Below are 24,657 nucleotides of genomic sequence, written 5' to 3'. Positions count from 1 at the left end.
ACATCAATAGAATCTTAAAAATATCTTTCATTACAGTCCTAAACAGACGGTCATTTCACCTCTACCTATTTCCAGTAATAAGGGTTCACACTTTCTCAGCAGCCCTACCCATTGTCAGAGAATTCTGGTGGGGCCAGAACAACCAGCCTCACCACATCAGAACTAGCCTCTGTTATCAGGCATACCTTTAGAAGCACATTTATACCTTTTATTTATTTATTTTTAGCAAAGCTACGTGTGTGGTTTTTTCTCACACAGACACAGGTTGGGAAATCTCCATTTTTGCCTAAAGGTTTACCTCTATGCCTTTTGCTCTTCTCTAGGGTCCAAGAGAGCAGCAGTGGCCACATGTCTATTCTGATTTGGTATTAACCCGTGTCTTTCACTCTAATTCTCCTTGACTTTGCCAGGGAAAAGTATTTTTAACTCTTTAAAAGGGCACAGAAGGAACTGTGTTCCAAATTGTCATTTCTCCTCCCTCGTCTAGAAAAACCCTTCAGTCGATTTAGAGACCAGTCCAAATAGCAATCCTGGTTTTCCACCGATTGGCTGTGTAGTTAAGGAGCTGATGCCAAAGTTCTGTATGTCTTAGTTGCCTTTCTTTAAATGGAGATATATCTATTTTTCTTACTTGGGAGGCCCAAACAATGATAGCCATGGTGTTTTGAATAATAAAAAGTGCTCTGAATAAGGTTGTAGTATTTGTGATAAAATTTTAAGATGCAACTGCAATTTCTAAATGTGTTGTCTTCCCAAGTGTTGAAGTCAATATATATAAACACCATCATTTTACAAATCCAAAATGCCTGAAGTATTGCCTGCCCAGTGTTGCTCAGTGGTTGAGCATTAACCCATGAACCAGGAAGTCACGGTTTGATTCCTGGTATGGGCACATGCCTGGATTGCAGGCTTGATGCCCAATAGGGGGTGTATGGGAGGCAGCAGATCAATGATTCTCATCACTGATGTTTCTATCTCTCTCCCTCTTCCTTCCTCTTTTTGAAATCAATTAAATACATATTAAAAAATTAAAATGCCTGGAATGTTCACTAAGTAGGACAAAGAAGGCACACAGACATTGGTTTTAGTAACATAAGCCTGTCAGTTCTGATGTTTTACAAATGGAAAATATAAATAGAGAAAAGGTAATGATAAAAGGCTGAGTAGGGAAAGAAAGAAGAAACAGGACATCACCTTTAGTTTTTAGTAGGGCTTTGTGTTCTAGATTCCATCGATTAGAGAAAAGAAACAACTGGAGAAGGCAGAGTTCCTCAGGTTGATCTCATTCACTCTTATTTCTGTGTTGCTGGACTTCACAGATGTGCCTTGGTGATTTCATGTATTTTTTTAAAGTAGCACAGATTTTTGGAACAAGATGGTGAAGGTTGAGCTCAAGTTAAGTCCAAACTATATGTTAGAATCCATGTGTTTATTTGGTTTTTGAGTCCCAAATGAACCATTTGGTTCAGAAAAGAGCAAAGCAGGTTGATAAATTGAATTTTTTTTAAAGGACAAAAGTTCATTTTCTACAGTCAGAAAGAAAACACTGCCAGATTTACTGTGTAACTACTGCAAATGTGGGTTTATTCAACTTTGAGAGTCATATTTAATCTATTACCAAGGTCTTTAATTCTTTTTGTAAACACTGATCAATCAATAAAATACCGAGATGAATCAGCTTGAGTTACATTTTTTATACTCAGAATGATAAAATCTATAATAAAAGTCTAATGGTTCAAATCAGCTATAATTCCTGAGTGCCTATCATGTTTCAATAGTGAAAAGATTTTTTAAAGACTGTATCTATTCATAAATGGACTTAAGAACAAAGCATGTAGAAAGTAAAATATCAATAAAATACTTAAGTACCAGCTAGAGTAATTGAGGAGCTATGGCAAGGTGGTATCTTATTAATTAACAAAATGAATGATAGATGTTCAAGGAGGGAGCTATCACTTCCAAGCTAGAGTCCTCAGAAAAGGCATCATGAAGGAAGTGAATCTGAGCCAAAAATTCATGGCTGAATATGAACAGTGAAGACAATAGGGAGCCCATTCCCATGGCTGGAATAGTATCTATGATAATAAAAGGGTAAAATGCTAATTAGACCAGACGTCCTTCCTAACAAAGCCAGGGCCGGAGGGAAGCCAGTCCAAGTCCTGAGTGCCTGCTGGCGGCCAGAGGAGGGAAGCCTGGGTCCCGGGTGTTGGAGGGAAGCTGGTGCTGGCAGCTGGGGGAAGGAAGACCTACTCTTGCATGAATTTTCATGCATCGGGCCTCTAGTTAATAATGAAAGCGCAGAGGTGAAAAATTATATGACACATTTGAGAGGCAATAAAATATTTTTACCTGGAATGCCATGGGATGATCTGCTTGAAAGAAGGTTAATGCTTTCTAAATCAGCAAATTAGAAAAGAATGCACTTAGATATCAAAGCATTTAGGCCTGAAAAGGAAGAAACATGGGCATGCCCTGTTTGATGCAACCATCTTTGCTGGATTAGAGAGTAGGTATAGACCAGCCGTGGGCAAACTACGGCCCGCGGGCCGGATCCGGCCCATTTGAAATGAATAAAACTAAAAAAAAAAAAAAAAAAAAAAGACCGTACCCTTTTATGTAATGATGTTTACTTTGAATTTATATTAGTTCACACAAACACTCCATCCATGCTTTTGTTCCGGCCCTTCGGTCCAGTTTAAGAACCCATTGTGGCCCTCAAGTCAAAAAGTTTGCCCACCCCTGGTATAGACCCATACTATTACATGGGGTCGAATGAAACCTTGGGCATCATCTGGTCCAATCATCTCATTTTCCAGAGAAGAAAAGCTTAAAGAGGGTCAGTAGGTCTCCTAACTCTAAGTCCAGGTCATTGATTGCCAGGGATTTGTAGAGGAGGACAATGGAAGTATTTGGGGTGAGTGAAGATAATTTGAAGAGCAGAGGTTGGGGAATCTGATGGAGTATGTTACACCCAGAAATTACTCAGTATGTGTAGTATGAAGAGAATCATCACTGAGTTACAGTAATGACCCAACTAAAACTAGCTCAGACCTTTAGGAGAGACAAAACATGGTCCCTGACTTTCCTTCCCAAGCCCCCAAATCTCATGAACAAAACACAAAAAGCCAGTGATGGGTGTGGCCCAAGGTGGGAGATGTGTCTGATAGGCTTGGTAGAAGCTTAAAGAAGCAAGAAAGTCTGAACTATAAGTTCCAGAAAGGCAGGGACCTTTTCAGTCTTGTTCACTGTTGAATCCCCAGTGTCTAGAGCAGAAACCAGTACATAATAAATGTTCAGTAAATAGTGATTGAATATTGAAGGTGTAAATATTGTCATGAGGTTTCATTGAGGTAGTTGGACCATGCAATTTATAGTAGACACAGTACAATGAATAGTCAGAAAGGATCTATCTAATAATGGTTAGGAGTGTTGAAAGACTAGAGTTCCTTGCAATAACAGAGAAATCGTTATGTTGTGAATGAGGGTATAGTGGGTCAGAGGAGAAAGGCATGTATTGAGGAGGTGCAATCCAAGAGGAAAAACTCTTAACATCTCAAAAAAAAGTATGCAAGGATGCTCTCCAGGATATGGCCATCCTAATTTATGAATCTTACAAAAAAGTAATAATGGGGGCGAGCAATGGGTGGGGGTGGGGGATGGGGTAAAGGACACATATATAATGCCTTAATCAATAAAGAAAAAAAGAAGTAACAATAAAATTATAAGGGCTTAATACATATCTGCAAGGTTTAATTTAATTAATGCCTCTGAGACATGATAATTTTATGATTTCCATATGGGTTTGAAATTAAAGAGGCATGGGTAATTTTAAAGATCACTTCATACCCGAGTTTATATGATTGAATGAATTAATCCAGAGATCACTGGCAATAATATTCTCAGGAATTCCCTGTAGTGCTCTTACTTATTCCTTGAAAGGAAAAACAATTCCCAAAAGGAAATAGTGGCTTAGTCCAAGAATATTATCATGGTTAAGAGCACATACTGTAAAATAGGGATTATAATAGCTACCTCACAGGTTTATTATATAGATAAAATAAGATTACATATTTTAAAATGTCTCAGCAAGCTATCAAGCCACACACACACAAAAAAAAAATGGAGGAAACGTAAATGCATATTGCTGAGTGAAAAAAAAAGTCTGAAACGGCTATATGCTGTATGATTCCAACTATCAGTATATGGCATTCTGGAAAAGGCAAAGATAAAGAAACAATGACAAGATCAATGGTTGCCACAGGTTGGGGTGGGGGAGGAAGGGAAGGATGAATAAATGGAGGGGCTATCCCAGTCATATGGGATTAGAGCCCATACCTCATCTTAACTTGACTACATGTGCAAAGACTCTATTTCCAAATAAGGTCACATTTGGAGATACTGGGAGTCAGGATTTCAACCCTAACTGGGGGTACACAATTCAATGCAAATATGGAAGAAATTGTGGGCAGAGGTGAAGGAAAGGGAATATACGGGAACTTGGTACTTTCTGTTTATATTTTTTAAAGCCTAAATCTACTCTAAGAAATAAAATTAATTGATTTAAATAGAAGTTTTTAAAAAGTCTCAGCACATAGTACATGTTCAATAAATGTTAGTTATTTTAGAACTCAATTAACTTATTCAAAGTCCCTGTGACTACAGGTTTTATTCTTGATGTATTTCAAGACCAATAGTGATACTGTCCCCAAAGACTTTTCCCCCACCCACTCACCATTCAGTTTATGATAATTTGAGGGTAGATAAGACTTAGTTTTCACCACATGATTCTCCCCCTAATAACTGAGTACTTACAGTGTCATTACCAAAAGGAAGAACAGTGTGTTTAAGTGATTTGAAAACTGTAACACTGACTTATTAACTAGAGGCCCGGTGCATGAAATTCATGCACGGGGGTGAGGGTGGGGGTCCCTCAGTCCAGCCTGCACCCCCTCCAATCGGACATTCCTCTCACAATCTGGAACCACTGGCTCTGAACCGCTCACCTGCCTGCCTGCCTGATCATTCCTAACCACTCTGCCTGCCTGATTGCCCCTAACCCTTCTGCCTGCCTGCCTGATCGCCCCTAACCTCTCTGTCTTCCTGCCTGGTTGCCCCTAACTGCCCCCCCACCAGCCTGGTCGCCCCTAACTGCTCTCCCCTGCTGGCCTGATCGCCCCTAACTGCTCTCCCCTGCTGGCCTGATCGCCCCTAACTGCCTCTGCCTGCCTGATCACCCCTAACTGCCCTCCCTTGCCGGCCTGATCTCACCCCCAACTGCCCTCCCCTGCTGGCCTGATTGCCCCTAACCCCCTGCCGGCCTGACCTCAATCCCAACTGCCCTCCCCTGCTGGCCTGATCTCACCCCCAACTGCCCTCCCCTGCTGGACTGATTGCCTCTAACCCCCTGCCAGCCTGATCTCGCTCCCAACTGCCCTTCCCTGCCGGCCTGATCCCCCCTATCTGCCTCTGCCTTGGCCCTCACCACCATGGCTTTGTCCGGAAGGAAGTCGGACATCTGGAAGATGGCCAGTTGACCCAGTCTAATTAGCATATTACCCTTTTATTAGTATAGATACACTATATAGGATAGGATTGCTTAAATGAGGGGGGGGGGGAGCTTTTTCAGCAGGAGGAGATGCTCTTTGCAGACAAAAATACATAATCCCTATATCTGGACTGATAGCCAACCATATGCACTATACTGCCAAACCAGTTATTAAAAAATTGAACCACTTTCTTACACCTTACACCAAATAGCTGTTGTCCTTAAAACCCCTCCTCAGCCCCCACCTTAGGTCCTGCCTTTGCAGTTCACCCAGATTAGGTTCTGATTAGTCAGTTTCTATGCCAGTCAGCATCAAAAGCTCCGCCTCCTAGGCAGCCATTGGCTCCTCGCAGTTCACCCAGATTTGGTTCTGATTGGTCAGTTTCTATGCCTGTCAGCATCAAAAGCTCCGCCTCCTAGGCAGCCATTGACTCTTCTGGGAATTCCACCTGTCTCTCTCTCTCTCTGGACCTATCTCCAGGCCTGATCTACAGCCTCCTCAATGGCTGCGGATCAGGCCCTGCCTTTCTCTCCAGGCCTATCTCTGGGCCTGATCCATAGCCTCCGCAGCAGTTGCTGATCAGGACCTGCCTCTCTCTCCAGGCCTATATTCAGGCCTGATCCCCAGCTCGCCCCACTCACCCCCCACCGCCCCACCCACCCACCTGCCGCCAGCCTTGCTGTGATAGAAGCCTGTGGACAGCGGGGGAGGGACTGAGAGGTGCTCCATGCACTTCCTGGTGACCAGTCAGCCATCTGGTTATTTAGGTCTTGACGGCCCTAGGCTATTATTAGTATAGATTATGGCAGCCTGGTGTGCCCTGGTTGTTTTTGTTGTTGTTGTTGTTAATCTTCACCTGAGGATATTTTTCCATTGCTTTTTAGAGAGAGTGGAAGGGAGTGGGAGAGACAGGGAGAGAAAAACATTGCTGTCAATTGGTTGCCTCCCACACATGCCCTTGACTAGAATTGAACCCAGGACCCTTCAGTCCACAGGCCAACGTTCTATCCACTGAGCCAAACTGGCCAGGGCTGGTGTGCCCTGAGAATCCTATATTTGAGAACCCATATTGAAAAGACAGATATATCAATAGGTAATGGTTCATTTGCCTTTGTAAAGTGCTTTTTCCCCTTTACAAAGAAGTCACATCAGAGTTCTTGCAGTAGCATGACTACAGTCCCCCAGCACAAAAATCTAGCTTTTCATAAAACTTTTCAAGAACCCATCTGTCCCATACATTGGCATGTCTCTTTCAGGCTGCTCTGTCCATTCGTGACACTCAGGAGCTCCACAGTTTAAAGAATCTCTCTGCCTTAACATTTCATCACTTCATTGGTTGAGAATCTGTTTCCTAATCAATGTTGCTGGAAGGAATTCGGCCTTGACTAGGGTTGGGGGAGGAAATGAGAGATTACTAGCTGGGGACATGGAAGCTACTGCTCTCAGAAGAGGGAGGGGTGGGGAAGTCACTCACAGTTCTATCCAGACGTGGCTCGCCTCATATAAGAACATGCCAGCGAAGTTCAGAAGTTCTGCGATATAGGGTGTGAGGATTAAGAAAGATCTTCAACTCCACGCTGGTGTGAGACCAACCAAGAACCGTTTTCACCTGCGCATGCACACACACACACACTTACACACACACATACACACACACACACACTCCAATGGAGAGTCACATCACATGGTACACAGATGTGCTGCCTCCTCTCCCTCAGATAGACTCACCACATGTCTACAAAGGGTAACACAGAAAGGCACTTGTCTATGTAGTCTCTCTCTCTCTCTCTCTCTCTCTCTCTCTCTCTCTCTCTCTCTCTCTCTCTCTCCCTACCCCTGAAGTGCGCCACATATATAATCAGCAGCATTTAAATGAGTAAATAATTAGATAAGAATAGAATTTTTCTCTGATTGGAAAAGAAAAATGATAAGTAAGTAATGAAAGGTGAGGAGTAGGAAGAAAAGAATGGGGAGGAGAAAGAGAATTTGTGCGAGTAGAAAGCCAGGGAGCTACCCAGCCAAAGTGCCCACAGGAGGTTGGTCAGTCTCCCTCCCCTTGGAGTGCTCCAAGACGCCACCGCCACCGCCACCGTGCCTCTTCCCGGCTGGGCCTCCGTCTTCCCCTGCCCATTAGCACCTCCCCTGGAGGTACCGGCAGAGAAGCGGAACCCCTGTGGCTCCCCAAGGGCTGGCCGACTGCTTAGCTCGGATAAGGGAGGAGCGGAGGCTCAGAGGATGCTCTTCAAGCTACTTGGATAAATTAAGAAAAGTTAAATTGTTTGCCTCCGGACTGGCCTCTTTCCCCATTTCTGTTTGCTGTTGCTATAGTTATTGAGAAGTGGCTTGTAGACAACAAAAGGCTTTATTGAAGAGAGGAAAGAGCAGAGTTGACTCTCTCACTGCACTGCACTCAGAACAGGAGCCCATCCCAGGGACCCGCAACTCACTTTTTTTTTTTTTTTCATTCTGATTCCTATGATGAGACCAGGCTGGAAAATGTAGCGAAATTTCTTTATGGTTAATGAAATATTTTTTTTTTTATAAAAAGGAAAATTGATCCTTCATAACTAACAACATTTTAGAAATGTACCTTTGGTAGGAGTAAGATAGAAAAACACCTTCCAAAGGAAAAGCTCCAAATAAACACCAGAATTCAAATTTCTAAAAGGTTTATAAGCAGTATAAGCAATACCCTGGGGGAGGAGAAAAGGGAAACATCCAAACATTGGATCGTTTTGTTTTTGTTGGCTGAGGTTTTGTTTTTGTTTGCGTGGGGTTTTTGAAGGGGGTGGGGGTGGGGAGAGGAATGCTTGAAAAGAAAAAAGAAAACCTGACAATTTATTTAAGAAGGGCACCGACTTGGCTTCAAAATCTAAGTTTCGCTGCCTCCAACCAAGTTGCACTCGGGGATGGCTCTAGGCTGGGCGAGGCTCCTTATTTTCCTGCGCAGAGCAAATGGCTCGTCTCATGTGCACAGAAAGGCTGGAAAATATTTTTTGTGATCTGAGTGCACCAGAGTCTAGGATTCCAGAGGAAGTGGAGGCCTCCCGCTCCACACAGGAAACAATCTTCAAGCAGGCCTTAAATGCCAGATTCCAGGCCGAGTTTAACTAACCACTGACAGCTCTGTAAACAAAGCAAGGACAAAAAGAGCCCGCTTCCCCTTTTCTGGTAGTCATTTTGGGTTCGGGGGCTGCAGGGGAATTCTGGAATACTTGACTCCATGGCACAGAAACGCAGGGGAAGCGGGCTCCGCAGCTGAAGAGCTGGAAAGGGAGGATCTTTCTGGGATTAAAACCATCACAGAGGAGGTAGGAGAGGATAAAACGGTGCGTTACCAGGAGCCGGGACTTTTAAGCTCTGGAAACAGCTTGATCCTAACGTAACCGCTTTTAAAAAATGCTGCTGCATTATGTTTATTCGTGGTACTATTGCTGCGGTCTTTATCATCATTCTGATGCTAATATTCTTTTAGGATATGCAAATTATGCCTGGGTAGACGTATGATTTTATTTGTCTTTTATTTTTCTCTTAGTTCCTACATGTTCCCTTTCTTGCCACTTTTCTGTTTTCCCTCTAGCTTTCTTTTCCTCTTTGTTCACTATTTCATAACTTTTGTCTGTGTGTGGCTCAGCAAGTCACAAAGAACAAAACCTTTCAGTACCTCTTAAGTGGTCCCATCAATATTTCTAGTCTTCAAAACCTCTCTGACTCCTGAGGTCTTTTTTTTTTTTTTTTCTTAACTGTAAACCTGGAATCTTACTTATTTGCCTCAAATAGTTTCATGAATGAGACTGAATTTAACACAGAAAGGACTCAGCTCGGGAGTCAGAAATTGATCCGTGGCTACAGGATCCGTCTTCTAAGGTGTTTTTCTTAAGAGTAAAGAAAAAATGAGGGAAAGGGGGTGGCTAAAGCAATTCATGGGAGATAATAACTCCAACTCATCGATGATATTGATTCTACCTCCTCCTCTGTAGATCCAGACATCATCTGGTCTCCCTAAACCTGAAACCACACCATGGATGATTTTGAACGTCGCAGGGAACTGAGGAGGCAAAAGCGGGAAGAGATGCGCCTGGAAGCAGAAAGGTAAGGATCTCTAGATTAAAAAATATTTTTGTATTGTGTTATTGACAATGCTGGTTTCAGGCCTCACAGATCATCACGCTGAAGGGCCAAGTATGTGGCACACTAAAATGCTTGCAGCAGTAGTTATGGAAAGTTTTCCCGTTAGTCCTCCAAATTCTGCCTTTAAAAACAAACAAACATCAAGAAAAAGAGAGACTGGAGAAGAACCAAATAGTTGCATTTGCTCAGTGCCTTTCAGAGTGGAATTTTTAAATGACAGAGGCAATGTGTGGAGAAAAGTTTCAGAAGCAGGTATACTGGTAAAATGACATAAAAATGACAAATATTGAATATTGAAAGCATTTAGGAAATGGGAGTCTTTGGTTTAAAAAAGTAAAGGCAGTAAATACCAGCTGGATCTTGTGGCACATTATTATTCTTATTAGAAAAGCATGTAGATGCAGGAAACTGCGTATTATGGGCTCGTAGCCGGTGGGTATGTTACTGTGCAGATTTTGAGTCTAGTTGGAAGCTGCTACCTTGTGTGAGGCCTCTGTTGTGATGACTTTAAGGGCAGGTTGGGGAAATGAAACAATGCCATGTGAAGTATGGAATATAAATGCATATTTTAAATTTTTGACCTCAGAGCTAAGGACAGTGGCATTAAAAGTGGCTTAAACCAGAGGGTCTTCAGAGAAAGCGGAGTTGGCATTCGCAGGAAGAAAATGTTAAACAGTGATCTTAAAATCAAATCAATGTTGCCTCACAGTAATTCCAGTGCACAAATGAAAAGGTGGTAATAAGGTGATCCCTTAGGGATTCTGCAGGAGAAAACTGGAACTTACACCTATAACAAAACATTTGGGGGTCCATAGGCTCTACTTATTTGTCTGGAGAATGCAAAAGAAGAAGGTGAAATTACTGCCTTTGATTAACTTGGTCAGAGTAGGCTGCCATTCATGAAATGTTTATGCACATACATGCGTGGTACCTGGGCTCTGTGGGTTCAAATCCCAGCTCTGCCACTTCTGAGCTGTGTGAGCATGAATGAGCAAGTGACTTGTCTCTCAGTCACAGTTACCTTATTTGTAAAATAGGCATAATATCTACATAGTTTGTGTGCTTGTGAAGATTATGGAACTTCATAAATGACCTAGCTCAGTCCCTGGCACATAGGAGGCTTCTATAAATGGTAGTTATTATTCTTTTTTAACCAGTAGCATTAGCTAAATACGTAAGAAACAAAATATCAGTATAGCCAGAACTAAACATGAACTCCAGGAGAAGGAAAAGCAGTCCTCATCCTGTGATGAAACTAGCCAGGCAACGCTCCTGGAAAGTGGTAAGCCATGGAGAAAGCCACGATGTAGACAGAGTGAGAAGGGAACCATGTCGGTGAGGGAATCACACCAGCAAAAGCCCAGAGGTGGAACTAAGACTCCTGGTGCAAGAAATCGTTGAGTACTTGGGGCAGAGTAAGTGGGACTTGCACCTATTGGATGTTTCTATTTCACACAAAGAGCAATAGACAGACTCGGCAGGGGAGCGGTGTGTGATGAAGATGTTAGAAAACGTTATCTACAATGGACTAGAGTATGGCGATACCAGCACTGAAGAGCTAGTATTAAACATACAGTAATGAGAGTCTGACTCAGGGCAGCGAATATGAAAACAAAGATCAAATATGATAGTCTTTATAGCAGGAGAATTAGCTAACCAATCAGGAGAGGGAGAAACTCAAAGACAATTCCAAGGAATATAAGTCTGAGGAGCTGGAAAGGTCTCTGCATTGTCCCAGCTGGGAAACTGGGATGGGTTCCATTCTTGGATAAGCATGGGAGGGAGTGTTTAATTTCCTCTAGAAACTACATACAAGTGGGGATTTCCTACAGGCCTTTGGCAATAGAAAGTTTCAATGTTTGTTCAGAAAGGAGAGAGATTACTATCTATCTATATAAAAGCCTAAGTGACCGTCGCAACCGAAACAACTGAACGGAAGGCCAAACAGGGTGCGTGGGGCGACCAGGCCGGCAGGGGGGTTAGGGAGGGGCGACCAAACAACTGAGCAGCAGGCTGTGTGGGGCGACCAGGCCGGCAGGGGGGTTAGTGAGGGGCGACCAAATGACCAAGCAGCAGGCTGCATGGGGCGACCAGGCCGGCAGGGGAGGGGCAGTTAGGGGGCGATCAGGTTGGCAGGCAGAGGTGGTTAGGGGTGATCAGGGTGGCAGGGGGCCAGTTAGGGGCGATTAGGCAGGCAGGCAGGTAAGCAGATAGGAGCCAGTGGTCCTGGATTGTGAGAGGGATGTCCGACTGCCGGTTTAGGCCCGATCCTCAGGAGCCGGGCATCCCCTAAGGATTGGAGAGGGTGCAGGCTGGGCTGAGGGGACCCCCCTCCCCATGCACGAATCTCATGCGCCACGCCTCTAGTTAGAGAAATAAGTTTGGGCACACTTAGTATGCCAGTAGTAGTACAAAAGGTGAAGATGGATGGCAGTGATACTGATGAGAAAACAAGTGTAGAGAGAGCAAGAGGCTATAAAGACATCATGGAAGCCATCCAAGAAGACCCAACACAATCAATGAAGTAGGGAGAACCAGGGAGAGTATGGGGGCGCCAGTTTTGAGTGGGCATTGAGGCCATGTAGGCAGCATCCAGACCCAGTGGAGCACACCTCTTATTCTCTCCAACAAGGTGGCATTTGGCCTCTGGTTCTCCTGCAAGTCCACAAAATATCTTTACCCAAAAAGATTTATTAAGCACCAACCAAGTTTCAGTGTCTGTGTTAGGGACAGGGAAAATAATGGTGAGGTATAAATAGATACGGTTTCTGCCCTTAAGTCCCTCATGGTAAGCTAGGAAACCAAAGCACAGCAGGGTCAGAAATCAGGCCAGGCCAGAATGGGGGTGAGAGGGGCTCAGGAATGAGGGCAGGAAATTGGGCATCAGGCTAGATCAGTGTCATCAGTTTCTTTGCTTCGTATGTGAATAAGGAGACAGGGAATCCATGTGAGAGGAATGTTAGAACTAACTTGCTGTGGTTAGAGCCATACTGTGATTAGAGTGAATAAGCCAGGGCTCTTTAGAACTAGCAGTTTGCCTAAGAATTTTCCACACAGCTGCATAGTTCATTCCTTCCAGTTTTTTAGTTTTATGTGGAAGGATATGTCTTCCTGTCTTTCTTTCATGTCAATCTTAAAAGGAATGTACTCAGGGAATCTTAGGTAGGTAGGTACCCTTAATAACCTAAAATAAATTTATACAAATGTATCCTAACCTTGTTTAACTGTCTATATTAATTCTTTGAGGTATTATATTCCATCTGATTTCTTTCTTTTTTTAGAGAAGTACTTAAGTAAGTTCTTATATTGGTATTAAGTTCATTATTTAATGTTTCAAGGTGAACCTTCTCATTCTAATATACTGGGTTCTGGTATGTAAGCCCATGTTTACCTTTTGGGATTTTGTAAAATCTGATCATTTATGGGAATAGTGAAGGTCAGGCTTTGTGGTCCAGCCAACTTTGAGGGGAAAGTTGAGGGTGTGTACAGGAAACAGATGGCCAGAACCAGAAGTCAAGGGCTGCCTAAAATCGTGGTTTTGATCTGAAGATAAAGGGCATGTAAGACCTTGGGCAAGTCCCTTTTCCTTTCACTTTAGACTTTGGCTTTCTCATCTGTAGTAGGAGTCGGCGTTTTCTTTGGGGGATTGGTGGTAATTTTTACTTTCCTTTTACTTTTGGTATTATCTAAGTTTCTCTTACAATGATCATATATTACTCAAGTTAAAAACAAAACAATAAGGCAATTTTATATTTTGGAAAATGTGATTCTATGGTCCTACACATTATGCTTAAGAAAACTTAACTTTCCTTTGGATTTAGGGAAATAAAGAACTCAACCCCAATCTGGAGTGGTGGTGGAGTAAATTAGCAGAAGTAGAGTGGCCCCAAGGCTCGGAACTGCAGGTTCATTTATTCACACACTCAATTCAACAAATTTTTATTGGGCATCTACTCAGCTCCAAGTTCTATTTTGAGCACTGAGGACAGAGCAACAGAATGACAGAATTGGGAAGAGTGTGCATAATGCTTTTCAACCTTTATAAAACCAAGTGGTGATCAAGAAACTACATTTTCATATCTTCAAATATAATATGGTCCTGGCCAGTGTGGCTCAGTTGGTTGAGTGTCATCCTATATATTGAGAGGTTGCATGTTCCATTCCCAGTTAGGGCACACACCTGAGTTGTGGGCTTGGTCTCCTGTAGGGGGTGTGCAGGAGGTGGTGATGGATGTTCCTCTCTCCCCCTCACCCTTCCTCTAAAATCAACAAAAACATATATATGTGCTTTACCCCTGTAGGCTGTGTGGGGGAAGAGAGGCTGTGATTTTCCATCTGTTACCCACAAAGGCTTTCCAAATAAAAATGCCCTGTTGTTTTAATTAGTTGTTATTGAGTTTGACTAGCAGGTGCAGTTCTACTTTGCAATGATAAATAATTTAAAACTTATACTCTCACCAGATGTTATAACCACAAATTAAAATAAGCCAGACTCTCATATATGTTATTCCTCAGAAACAGATCTTCATGCCATGCTGGTTTTCATGTGCTTGGCAATTACTCACCGCATCATGGCTGCCCTAAAACTGGTGCACACACACCTCATTCTGAGGGTTACAGCCCAGTCCATTTCAAATCATCCAGCTTTCCATAATCTAGACTGCAAACCTGGTTAATAAAACCATCTTCCTTTCTTTGTCCTGAGCCTTAGCCTGTGCATCTTTTTGCTATTCGTCTTTTCCTGTCCTTCATTTGGCTCTCCCACTGAGTCCTTCAGATGAGGTCTTTAGATTGGTAGAACGTACTTCATTCGGTCATCAAAAATATATATGTGAATACCTACAAAGTACAAGATACTGTACTGACCCATAGCGATGAGTGGACAGTCCAGGCAATGTCCCAGTAGTCACCAAGCTCATATTCTAGGTGGATGAGAACTTTGGAGCAATGATTTTCAACCTTTTTAATCTCATGGCACACATTAACTAATTGCTAAAATTCTGTGGCACACCAAAAAAATATATATTTTTTGCCAATCTGACCCAAAAAAAGGTATTGTTGTGTTAGCTGTTGTCATTTTTTTTGTCATTTTTTTATTAATAGACTATCTAAGGGAAAAGAATTTAGTACCCCTGCCTAAGTAGCCAGGTATTACATTTTTTAAAAATTCTTGTGGCACACCAGTTGGAAATCACTGCTTTAGAGCAATCTTTACCAAAAGAGATAGAAAAAAATTGGCAAAAAGACGCTATTTGTACACATCTCAAATTGAACTATATCTTTTAATCAGTTACGTATTTGAAGATACAAAGAACTAACTAGTTTTGCTGTTTATTATTCTGCACCTGTCTCATGGGAAGAAAAAATTAATAGGTATATTCTGCTTCTCTTTCTGTTACTGTGTTTTATCTAAATCCCTCTCCGCCATTGTCTCTGTATTCCTCAGTGCGTCTTAATGTATGTTGCTCTGGTCCATATGCATCTTCAACACTTATTGACTTGTTTTCATATGTCCTCCCATCCATGCACCTAATCTGTCTGCTCTGGATTATGTAGGCACCTGCTTTTGTATCCTCAAGGGATACTTTTGGTAGGGGAAGGAGGAACAATTTCAAAGGGCTCAAATTCACCTTTCTTCCTAGGCAACAAGTACAAAAGCATGCTAGGCCTTTGATGTGTATCTGCAAAGATGAACTGATTACAGCACTAACAATATGTATGTCTGAATAGAACATATATGTTCTGTATCATTGAAGGAACACAGAGAATCATAATGGTGGGAAGTAGTAAAAAGCTTACCATTAAGAGCATGGACTGTTGCATTAGGCAGCTGTGTTCTCCTCATATACCAGGTCTGCCGTTTTCCTCATCTATAAAATGGGGAAAAATAATAGTACCCATCTCATAGGAGTTGTATGAGAATAAAAAGAGATAATACGTGAAAGTAGTAACAATGCTAATCATCTAGTGTTTATTAGATAATTATTATATGTAATACATTATGTATTATATTATATATTACATATATTATATAATATAGTATATACTTATTATTGAATTATTACTGTTATTATTTACTAGAGGCCCGGTGCACGAAATTCGTGCATGGGTAGGGTTCCTAGGCCAGGCCGGCGATCAAGGCCAATCTGCGGGGTGACCCGTGGTGTGATTGGGGGGGACCACTGGCACCTGCCTTGGCTGGCCTGGTGCAGCCCGCTCGCCAGCCCCGGCCCCTGCTGCTGCCGCTGCCGGTAGGAGTCTGCGGGCTGGGGGCAGCTCCTGCATTGAGCATCTGCCCCCTGGTGGTCAGTGCACGTCATAGTGACTGGTCATTCAGCCAATTTGCATATTAGGGTTTTATTATATGGGATTCAATAAACATCACTATTAGTTATTACTATGACCTATTTTAATTCCCTGCAACACACAAAGAATTAAAGATATATTTTTCTATTTACTATAAAACAAAACAAAACATGAAAGTTTTCATCCTGACTGGTTGCTCAGTGGTTAGAGCGTCGGCCCTCTGACCAAGGGGTTTTGGGTTAGATTCCTGGTCAAGGGCACATACCTCTGCTGCAGGTTTGATCCCTGGCCCTGGTCAGAACACACACAGGAGGCAACCAATAGGTGTGTCTCTCTCACATTGATGTTTCTCTCTCTCTCCCCCTTTCCTAGCTCCTTTTTACTCTCTAATGATCAATGGAAAAAATATCCTCCTGTGAGGATTAAAAAACAAAGAACAAAAACAAAACATGAAGCTTTTCTTTCTATACTTATCAGAGATACAAGAGTTTAAGAAGATGGAGAGCAGGAATTTGCTATTGAGTGATGTTTTGAGTGGGTGTGACTGGTAACCATTCTGAGGAAGGATTGCATTGTCTCAGCTAGAAGAGTTCACACCATTTCAAGTTGAGCCCTTCTTTTACTTTTGGCCAAAGAGATGTTTGAGCTCTGGCACGTCTGCCGGGAACCTACAGTGCCGTTTTATCCATGAAGAGATCTGGAGTCACATATGCCACTGCTCCCAGTGCTGGATTGGTTTCACAACAAGCAGCTCTCTCACTTTTCAAGACGTGAACTCATTACATTCCCAGCTCATGCTCTCCACACCCAATGTGAGTTCCTCTTTCTGACCAGAAGAAAGGGCTCTATTGTAGAATTGGGTTATCAGAGTCAGAGGCTCACAGACATAAATCAGAGGAATGAAAACACACTCGCTGTTGTCATCATTCATACATTTTTATGGGCCTCTGAAATACTGATGGTAAGACATGCAAAAGTAAACATTTATACTACACCAGAAAAACAACAACGATTTTCAAAAATCCATTGGGTCTAGGTTGTCCTTTCCCAGAATGCTATCACCAAAATCTTTTACATGATTTAATAGCATGGGCCAATCAATGATTATGCAGCATGCGTGCGCACACACAAACATTTTAGTCACAATGCTTAGCACTGTGACCTTGAAACTGTAAATCAAAATCTTTTCACATGCAATGTTTTGTTATTCTGTAATCAGAAAATTATTTTCCATTAGGAAGTTAATAACATATTCCTTTAAAACTGTCTGAATTATTAGAGTAGCTAAATTTGTCCAAAACTTCCCTTCAGACCAGCTTTCACTGACCTAACAACTCCTCTGGGCCTAAAAGCACCCACTGTATGGTGATCAGTGGAGCACCAGGAATCTAAGACCCACCCAAGGTGACATTCATTTAATAAAAATTGAAAATCTAGATTAAGTACCTCACATGCTGGCCCATAGCTTCATTCCTAGCTGGAAAAAATGTGGCATACCTATGGATTAATACACTTACAGTTTAAAGCAGCAGTGAATTTTTTTTTATAGTCTGTATATGTGACATTTATAATTATCAATCTTCCGTCACCTAAGGAAAGGCAGGATGATGTGTCGTGTGTGGATGACGCAGTCTAACAGACCTGGATTCGAATCCTGAATTTGGCAACCTACTAGTTGGGTGACCTTGTGTCAAATTACTTAAACATCTCTTGCTTCTATTTCTTTAAGTACAACAATGCAAATAATTATTCTGCCTCACAAAGTCATTGTAAAGGTTAAGATAGTTAACCCACACAGAGAAATTAACCCAATGGCTGGCATGTAGTACATGCTCAACAAATGTTTAATGTTGTTATTAAAACCATATTTGGTGCAAAATAACATTTTACAGATTTTGTATTAATTTGCCAATGCAGTCATTATAATTTGCTGCATCCTCACTACAAAGCTTCTTTCCTACATCGATCTTGATACATACTAAGATGTTTCTATTAAGGTTGGGAAAGAGTTCAATCTTTTGGTCACATCGAAGTGGATCACACAAATATAATTGGCATATGAGGATTTTAAAATCACATATTGTAACCATGTGCTTAATTTCTAAGTCATCAATGATATATCATTTACTTTAAATATAGTGTATAAACATAAATCAGAATTTCACCTGAAGAGTGCAGTTCAGCAAAAATAGTTAGTTCTTAAGTGGAAAAAAGTATCAGACAGATTTTTCACCTAGTGTTGGACAGTAAAGGAACCATTATTTGTTTGGCATCAACCAAGTGATGGGAGAGGTGATGCACTTTATATCATTTAATTGTCAAAACAACCCTATGACTTTATCTTAGTCTCCTCAGGCTCCTCTAACAGAATAGCATAGACCAAGTGACTTATAAATAACAGAAATGTATTCCTCATGGTTCTGGAGGCTGGGAAGTCCAAGTCCAAGGTGCTGACAGACTCAGTGTCTGGTGAGGGTCCACTCACTGGTGCATGGACAGCTATCTTTTTCACGGTGTCCTTTCTTGGCCAAAACTCAAGGGAGCTCTCTGGAGTCGCTTTTATAAGGGCACTTATTCCGCCTAATCACCTCCCAAAAGGTCATCACATTGGGGGTCTGGTTTTAACATATGAACTTGGGGGGACACAAACATTCAGTCCACAGCAGACATGGCTGTTTTTAGCCCTATTTTACAGTTGAGGAATCTACAGGTCTGAAAGATTAACTAACATATCTACCTTCGTATCACTAGGGAGTGCAATCTGGTTTGCCTATCCCAAATCTCAAAACCTTTCCACTATAATAAATTGATCAATAGAATTTTTCCGTGGTTGTCTTGGTTGAAGGTTCCAAGTAACTCCCTAAGATGGGGGGGAAAAATCACTTAAAGCAATTTTGTGGCCACAGATTAAATGAAGCTATTGGGCCTAATTGCACTGTTCTTTGTGCTCATTCAGGTAAATTGCTTGCATGTGTAGACACAGTCATTGTTTTCTCTACCCTCAAAAAATCTCCCATGATATTCCCATTTCACAGAAAAACAAAAACAGAGAAGATCAAGTTTTCCCCCTCAAGCCGAAGAAGGCTGTTGGCATAACTGTTCTTGGCTTTCCTCTAGATTTCTCTCAGCAAGACTGGATTCGCCATTAGGACAGGGACTTAGTCACATCATCATTCATAAAGGCTTAAGGCTGTCAATGACCTGATAGATAATCTTCTGCAGTGGAAGGCTGCTTTTTCATTTTGGGACCACACACTACTTTGAGTCTGTGATGAAAGCCATAGACTCTCCTCCAAGAAACACGCACACACGCACCCACAAAACTTGGCACTTATTTTCCGTGGTGTCATGGACCTCCATCCACAGACCTTCTGGGGGCCCATGAACTCTGGGCCAAAAATCCTTGATCTAATGAATTTTAAAAGTTTCATTTTACATCTGAAGAAACTTAAGTCTAGGGATGATGACCTGTTCAAGATAAGCAGAGGCAGCTAAGCTGAGGCAGAGCCTGCCTGCACAGAGCAGACCCTGAATGAATGGATCTGTCTGTAAAAAAAAGAAAAGAAAAGAAAGAAATGCCATGGCTATTGATTAGGAAAATAGAGCATGTTTTTAGGATAAATAGTGCGTACTACAGTGTTTTGCATGTAGAATTTTTTTATTTAAAACGTTTATGGATATTTCTAAATAAAAGGAGGTTAGTTCAGATTACTTCATGGTGAATAAAATGAAAAGCAAAGAAAAGTAAGTGGGTAGGCAGAGTGAAAACAGTTAACTGGTAGGAAACTGGGAATTAGACTTTGCCATCTGAGTCAAGAAGGGGAAAAAAACTGTGATCATTTTGCTAATAGAACCTGATTTGCCATCAATTTTAGAAGTCTTTAATTTGATCTATGTGGTCTTGGCAAGATTTCTTTAAACAAAGCTTAATTGTGATACTTAGTTATTATGTAGGATTTCTTCATCCTTACCAGTTTCATTTTAGCAATTCAAAGGGTATTTCTCTCTAAATATGAAAGAAATAAAAACTGACTTGACTCCTAAGAGGATTGGTGTTTTACCTTTACCGCTACTGTCTTTGGGAGGATAGGGCAGATGGGAACGGACACAGACATGTTGTCTCCCAGAAAGCAGGATCATTCAGACCTGGGTTTGACTCCCAGCTGGGTCACCAAGGATAACTCTACTTAGTCTTTCTAAGCCCATTTCCTCATCAGGAAAATGGCCATTATAACAGTTCTCCCTCATAAAGTTTCATGTAGACTATAAAGCACTAGATAGATAGATGATAGATGGAAATAAATGGATGGATGGATGTATGGATGGATGATTAGGTAATATATGATACTAGAGGCCTGATGCACAAAATTCATGCAAGAGTAGGCCTTCGCAGCTCCAACTGCCTCAGCAGCCCTCACAGCCCGGGTTTCATCCGGAAAGTCGTCCGGACGGTCGTTCCACTGTTCGGCCGTTTGGTCGATGTGCATATTATGCTTTTATTATTATAGCTATATATGAATATATGATTAGTGCTCATTAGTGTTACCTGTTGTCGCTATTTTCAGCTGAGTAGAGGACACGGTAAGGGAGGTGCTATCAGAAAAGTACTCTCCAGTGTCATCTCCTAAGAAACTCAGCTCCTCGGCAGCTTCCTTCTGGGGTTTCTGAGTCACTGAACATGGGCCCAGTCCCCATATCTTCAGACAATCTGGTGTCTGATCTCTGCTTTGTTTCAAACCTGTTTTGGCAGCCACCTTGAACATGATGGGAGAATTGTGGATATAAAGTCTCTATACTAAAAAGAAAATCTGCTCCTTACTTTTAAAACTCTTCCCTCATTTCCCCTCCTGGTTTAAAATCAAGATAAAAATGCAGGATAGTTTGGTATCTAACACATCAGGCCTTTTTCTCAATCATCTATACATCTATTATTCAATTAATCATATATTAAAATAGTTTATTTGCCTTGTGGAATTATTTCTTTTTCCATATTACATAATTATGGTTTCAGTACCACAAAAGCAGTAACCAAAAGCCTCTCAACAATTTATATTTAAGTACTGTCCTAATAAGGAAAGATGTGCCTAGTTTTTGCAAAATGACTTTTAGCCATTTTAGTCTACATTACTGATTTTATTCATTCTCTTAATGAAAAAGCCAATACATATAATATGTAATGTACAGGGAAGTTATAAATCATTAAAATGCATACATTGTAAACTTATCACTTAGCTTAAGGACTAGAGCATTTCCAACACCAGTGGAACTCCCTGCAGCGGGAACCAGGCACACAACTTTCTCTATATTATTAGTACAAGTTTATATATATTGCTGAGAGACTTTCGTTACTGCTTTAGAGAGAAGAAGAAGCCTGCCTTTCTAAACACACCAGACCAAACGGGTCCTTCTGCCGTCTCAAGCTGGGAAATTTGGAGAAGTATTAGAAGAAGTCTGACGAGCAAAGAATTCTTATCAAAATCAAATAAAAATGGAACGCAGACTATCAAATATGTGTGCTGACTGTATCTACCCTGCCTGTTGGTTTTCTCACTGATAAACCAGGAAGAGGAGGTCTGCATTTGTAGCCATCATGTGGCCAGGTGGGAATGGCAGACAGGAATGATTAGACTATTTCAAATTCTTAGTCAAGGGAAATCTACCTCAATTGACTTGAAGTCTTCTGAGGAAGTTCTTGATCTTTATTATTCCAAAGGTCCTTAACAGTGTTACAAGAAAGTATCACTGATGCCCTAGCTGGTTTGGTTCAGTGGATAAAGCATCGGCCTGCAGACTGAAGGATCCTGGGTTCGTTTCTGGTCAAGGGCACATGCCTGGGTTGCAGGCTTGATCCCCAGGAGGGAGCATGCAGGAGGCAGCCAATCAATGATTGATCTCTCATCATTGATGTTTCTGTCTCTCTCCCTCTCCCTCTCCCTTCCTCTCTGAAATTAATAAAAATTTATTAAAAAAAAAAAAAAGTACCACTGGGCATAACACATGAGCATGTTGGAATGGTTTGGCTATGTAAATAGATTCTCCTTCATCTGTGAATGAGGTTAAAGAGGAATCGTGTGCATAATTTGTGACTAAAATCAGTGCTTTTCACTAGTTTGCTATCTATAGCAGCGCTCATCAGCAGCTGGAAAACCAGTTTCAGTCTATTGTAAGTCTTCAGTAATTCAGATTCCTCCATTTTTTTATTTTTATCATTTATTCTGGGATCGTAGAAAAGTATAACTTCACACTATTTATAAGTAAAGCATTTGATTAGCATGTTAAATATGTAAGCTACATTCCATGGCGTAGTTTTTAAACACTTGAATTTTAAAAACACTTAGTTTTTAAAACTTTTTTTAAAACTTTGGAAACATTCACATTTACATTTAAAAGCCTAATTTGCTCATTATAAATCAGTTTTACCTATGCAGTTTTTAAACAAGTTTTTAATGTTTTGCTAGCCTGGCAGAAGTCACCAGGTAGACTGAACATATTTTCAAAACTGAATCTCTTTTAACATATTTCATAATTAGCCCTGGCCTTCCTTCCAGCTAGTTTAGGTCAGTGAACAGTGACGTTGTATTTGAGATTAGTCCCAATTGACTGAGTTAAAAATATGAGGGTTTATTTTCCATGTTAATAACTCCCTGCATCACATACAGTTCCTTTGTTGGAATAAAAATCTCGGTAAAGTACACATCAGCCACTATAAATAGCAGCCGTCCGCCTGTACATTCAGGAGTGTCTCCGGAGAGTGTATTATAAACTGCACATTGTTTAGAATGGGAAATTCTTTCGATGTTCATATTTTCCACTGTGGGTGACATGCGCTATCCCGTGTCACATCTTCACCGCTCCGGCTTCCACCTTCCTGGGCCGCTCAGGAATCCAGCCGAGAGATGCCGAAGATGGCTCAGTATTGTGCTCTTATTTTCCGAAGGCTCGCCGGCCTTGCTATGCAGTGGGAATTTTGCACATTTCAGGGCTCTCCAAACGAAAGCTTGATGACTCCCAGAGCCGGCACCAGCCACTAGGTAATGAAAGAGTCCTTTATTTCCGGAGCCGGTTGCTCCCCTGTGCTTACTTAGAATAACAGCAGCCCGCCCATGTTCGATTCCCACAGAAAACCTTGCTTTGTTGGCAGGTCTTTCTGGGCAACTCCAGGGACTAATATGGGAAATAACTAAACAGGAAGCGAACAAACAGACGAGCAGGATGGGCTATCGTGCTGGTTCGGAGACAAGCAACCTCAGCAACTATAATTCCACCGCCTCCTTCCCAAGGCACCCTTGCAACTGCAGTAGATGTGCACCTCTGCCCACTCCTTCCTTGAACAGCCCTGCTGTTTCTCTAATCAGTACTGTTGTGTAGTTCCTGTTTTGTTTTGTTTTATAAGTGGGGACCCTCTAGGGAGGATCTAATACTCCCTCACCATTTCTCTTTCCTTTATGAAGAAGATGGGAAACTACCGTTTAGGGGCCTCGTTTGGACAAACATTGTGATACAGAACGTGTTGCTGTCTGATGCTCTTCCTGCTACTGCCCTTTTAAGAGTCCTTAATTCTTCCCACCTAACCATGAAAGCTAAACATTCCAAATGTATGTCTTCTGAGTCAGCATCCTCAGAAGCATCATTGATACAGAAGTTCCATAGTTTGTAAACAGACCAGGATGAAGTGTTTGTAAAACTCAGGTCTGAGGCAGGATGGAAATTCCTGATTCTTTCACGAACATAAATTCTATCTCATTAAGGCATTTGTCAGCGCTATGGTAGAGCTGAACTGGGGAGGCATACCCTTCAGAAAGGAGTTAGTTTACCGTGGGAACTCTGCTTGAACTGCGGAATTACTGCTAGGAGACAAACTCTGGTATCCTGTTGGGTTATGTGGTCAAAATGAAGGCTCTCTCTCCCACTTCTCTGAAAAGGGTTTGGACATCCGTCATTGGGCCCAGCCTTGTAAAGTAACACATCCAGGAATGCACAGTAGCAGGGTTAAATCTGGAAACCTTGTCTTTTACTCTGACTTTGGATAAAGGTTGAGCAGATCTGGGCTTCCTCATCTGTAAAACAGAACTAACACTTCTCAGGGTAGTTGAGAAAATTAAATGAGATATGGACAAATGCCATCCAAAGGGTAAAGGATGGTGCACAGGAATCATGTAGGGGTTCCTGTGTGATTCATTTAAATCAGGTTCACTTCTATTTAACTCTATATGGAGTCGCAAATTCCATCCCAGCCATATCCTGTGCTTTCACACCTCTCACTCTATCCTATGCTCAGGCACTCCAGGCTTTCAAAAGTCAGACAGAAAACATGCTGTAAAATGTTACCTGTCACTCTCCCTAGAGCCTATCGCCTCTAGAGAAGACTTAAGATGCCAACTGCAGATTAGAAGAAGCAAAGCCATTTTATCTTTTCTTTCTCTGTAGTCATAAATTGAGGAGAAAATTCAAAAGATTTTAAATGACGGCTTCTTTACTCACCCCAAAAGTCCAGCTCAATAGTCATCCTCTGGAAAATACCTTCCCAGAGGTCCCCCGTCAAAGCAACTGATTTCTCACCTTGGATTTCCCATAGCACCTTTTATCTATGTTAATTATTATCACTTACTTGGTATATTTATTTGTTCACAGGTCTGTTTTCCCTGACAAATTGAAGGCAACTCTAGATTTAAAA

General features: G+C 41.6%; 1 protein-coding gene across 7 annotated transcripts in view; it reads left to right on the top strand.

The window, feature by feature from the left end:
* The window catches only part of CALD1 (caldesmon 1), a 204,679-nt gene that overhangs the window by 81,901 nt on the left and 98,121 nt on the right, over positions 1 to 24,657 (top strand). For 5 of the 7 annotated variants that reach the window (XM_036328628.1, XM_036328636.1, XM_036328634.1 and 2 more), the window contains one exon: positions 9,527 to 9,638. In XM_036328628.1, the coding sequence (XP_036184521.1) occupies positions 9,568 to 9,638 (71 nt within the window). In that variant the 5' untranslated portion in view covers positions 9,527 to 9,567. Of the gene's footprint in view, positions 1 to 8,628; positions 8,876 to 9,526; positions 9,639 to 24,657 lie in introns of those variants that run through there. The other 2 variants (XM_036328630.1, XM_036328629.1) reach the window with 2 other exon arrangements.

Source organism: Myotis myotis, unplaced genomic scaffold (genome assembly GCF_014108235.1).
Source record: "Myotis myotis isolate mMyoMyo1 unplaced genomic scaffold, mMyoMyo1.p scaffold_m19_p_11, whole genome shotgun sequence".
Classification (NCBI taxonomy): Eukaryota; Metazoa; Chordata; class Mammalia; order Chiroptera; family Vespertilionidae; genus Myotis; species Myotis myotis.
Note: the sequence above shows the minus strand (reverse complement) of the source record. Positions and strands in the feature narration are given on the sequence as shown.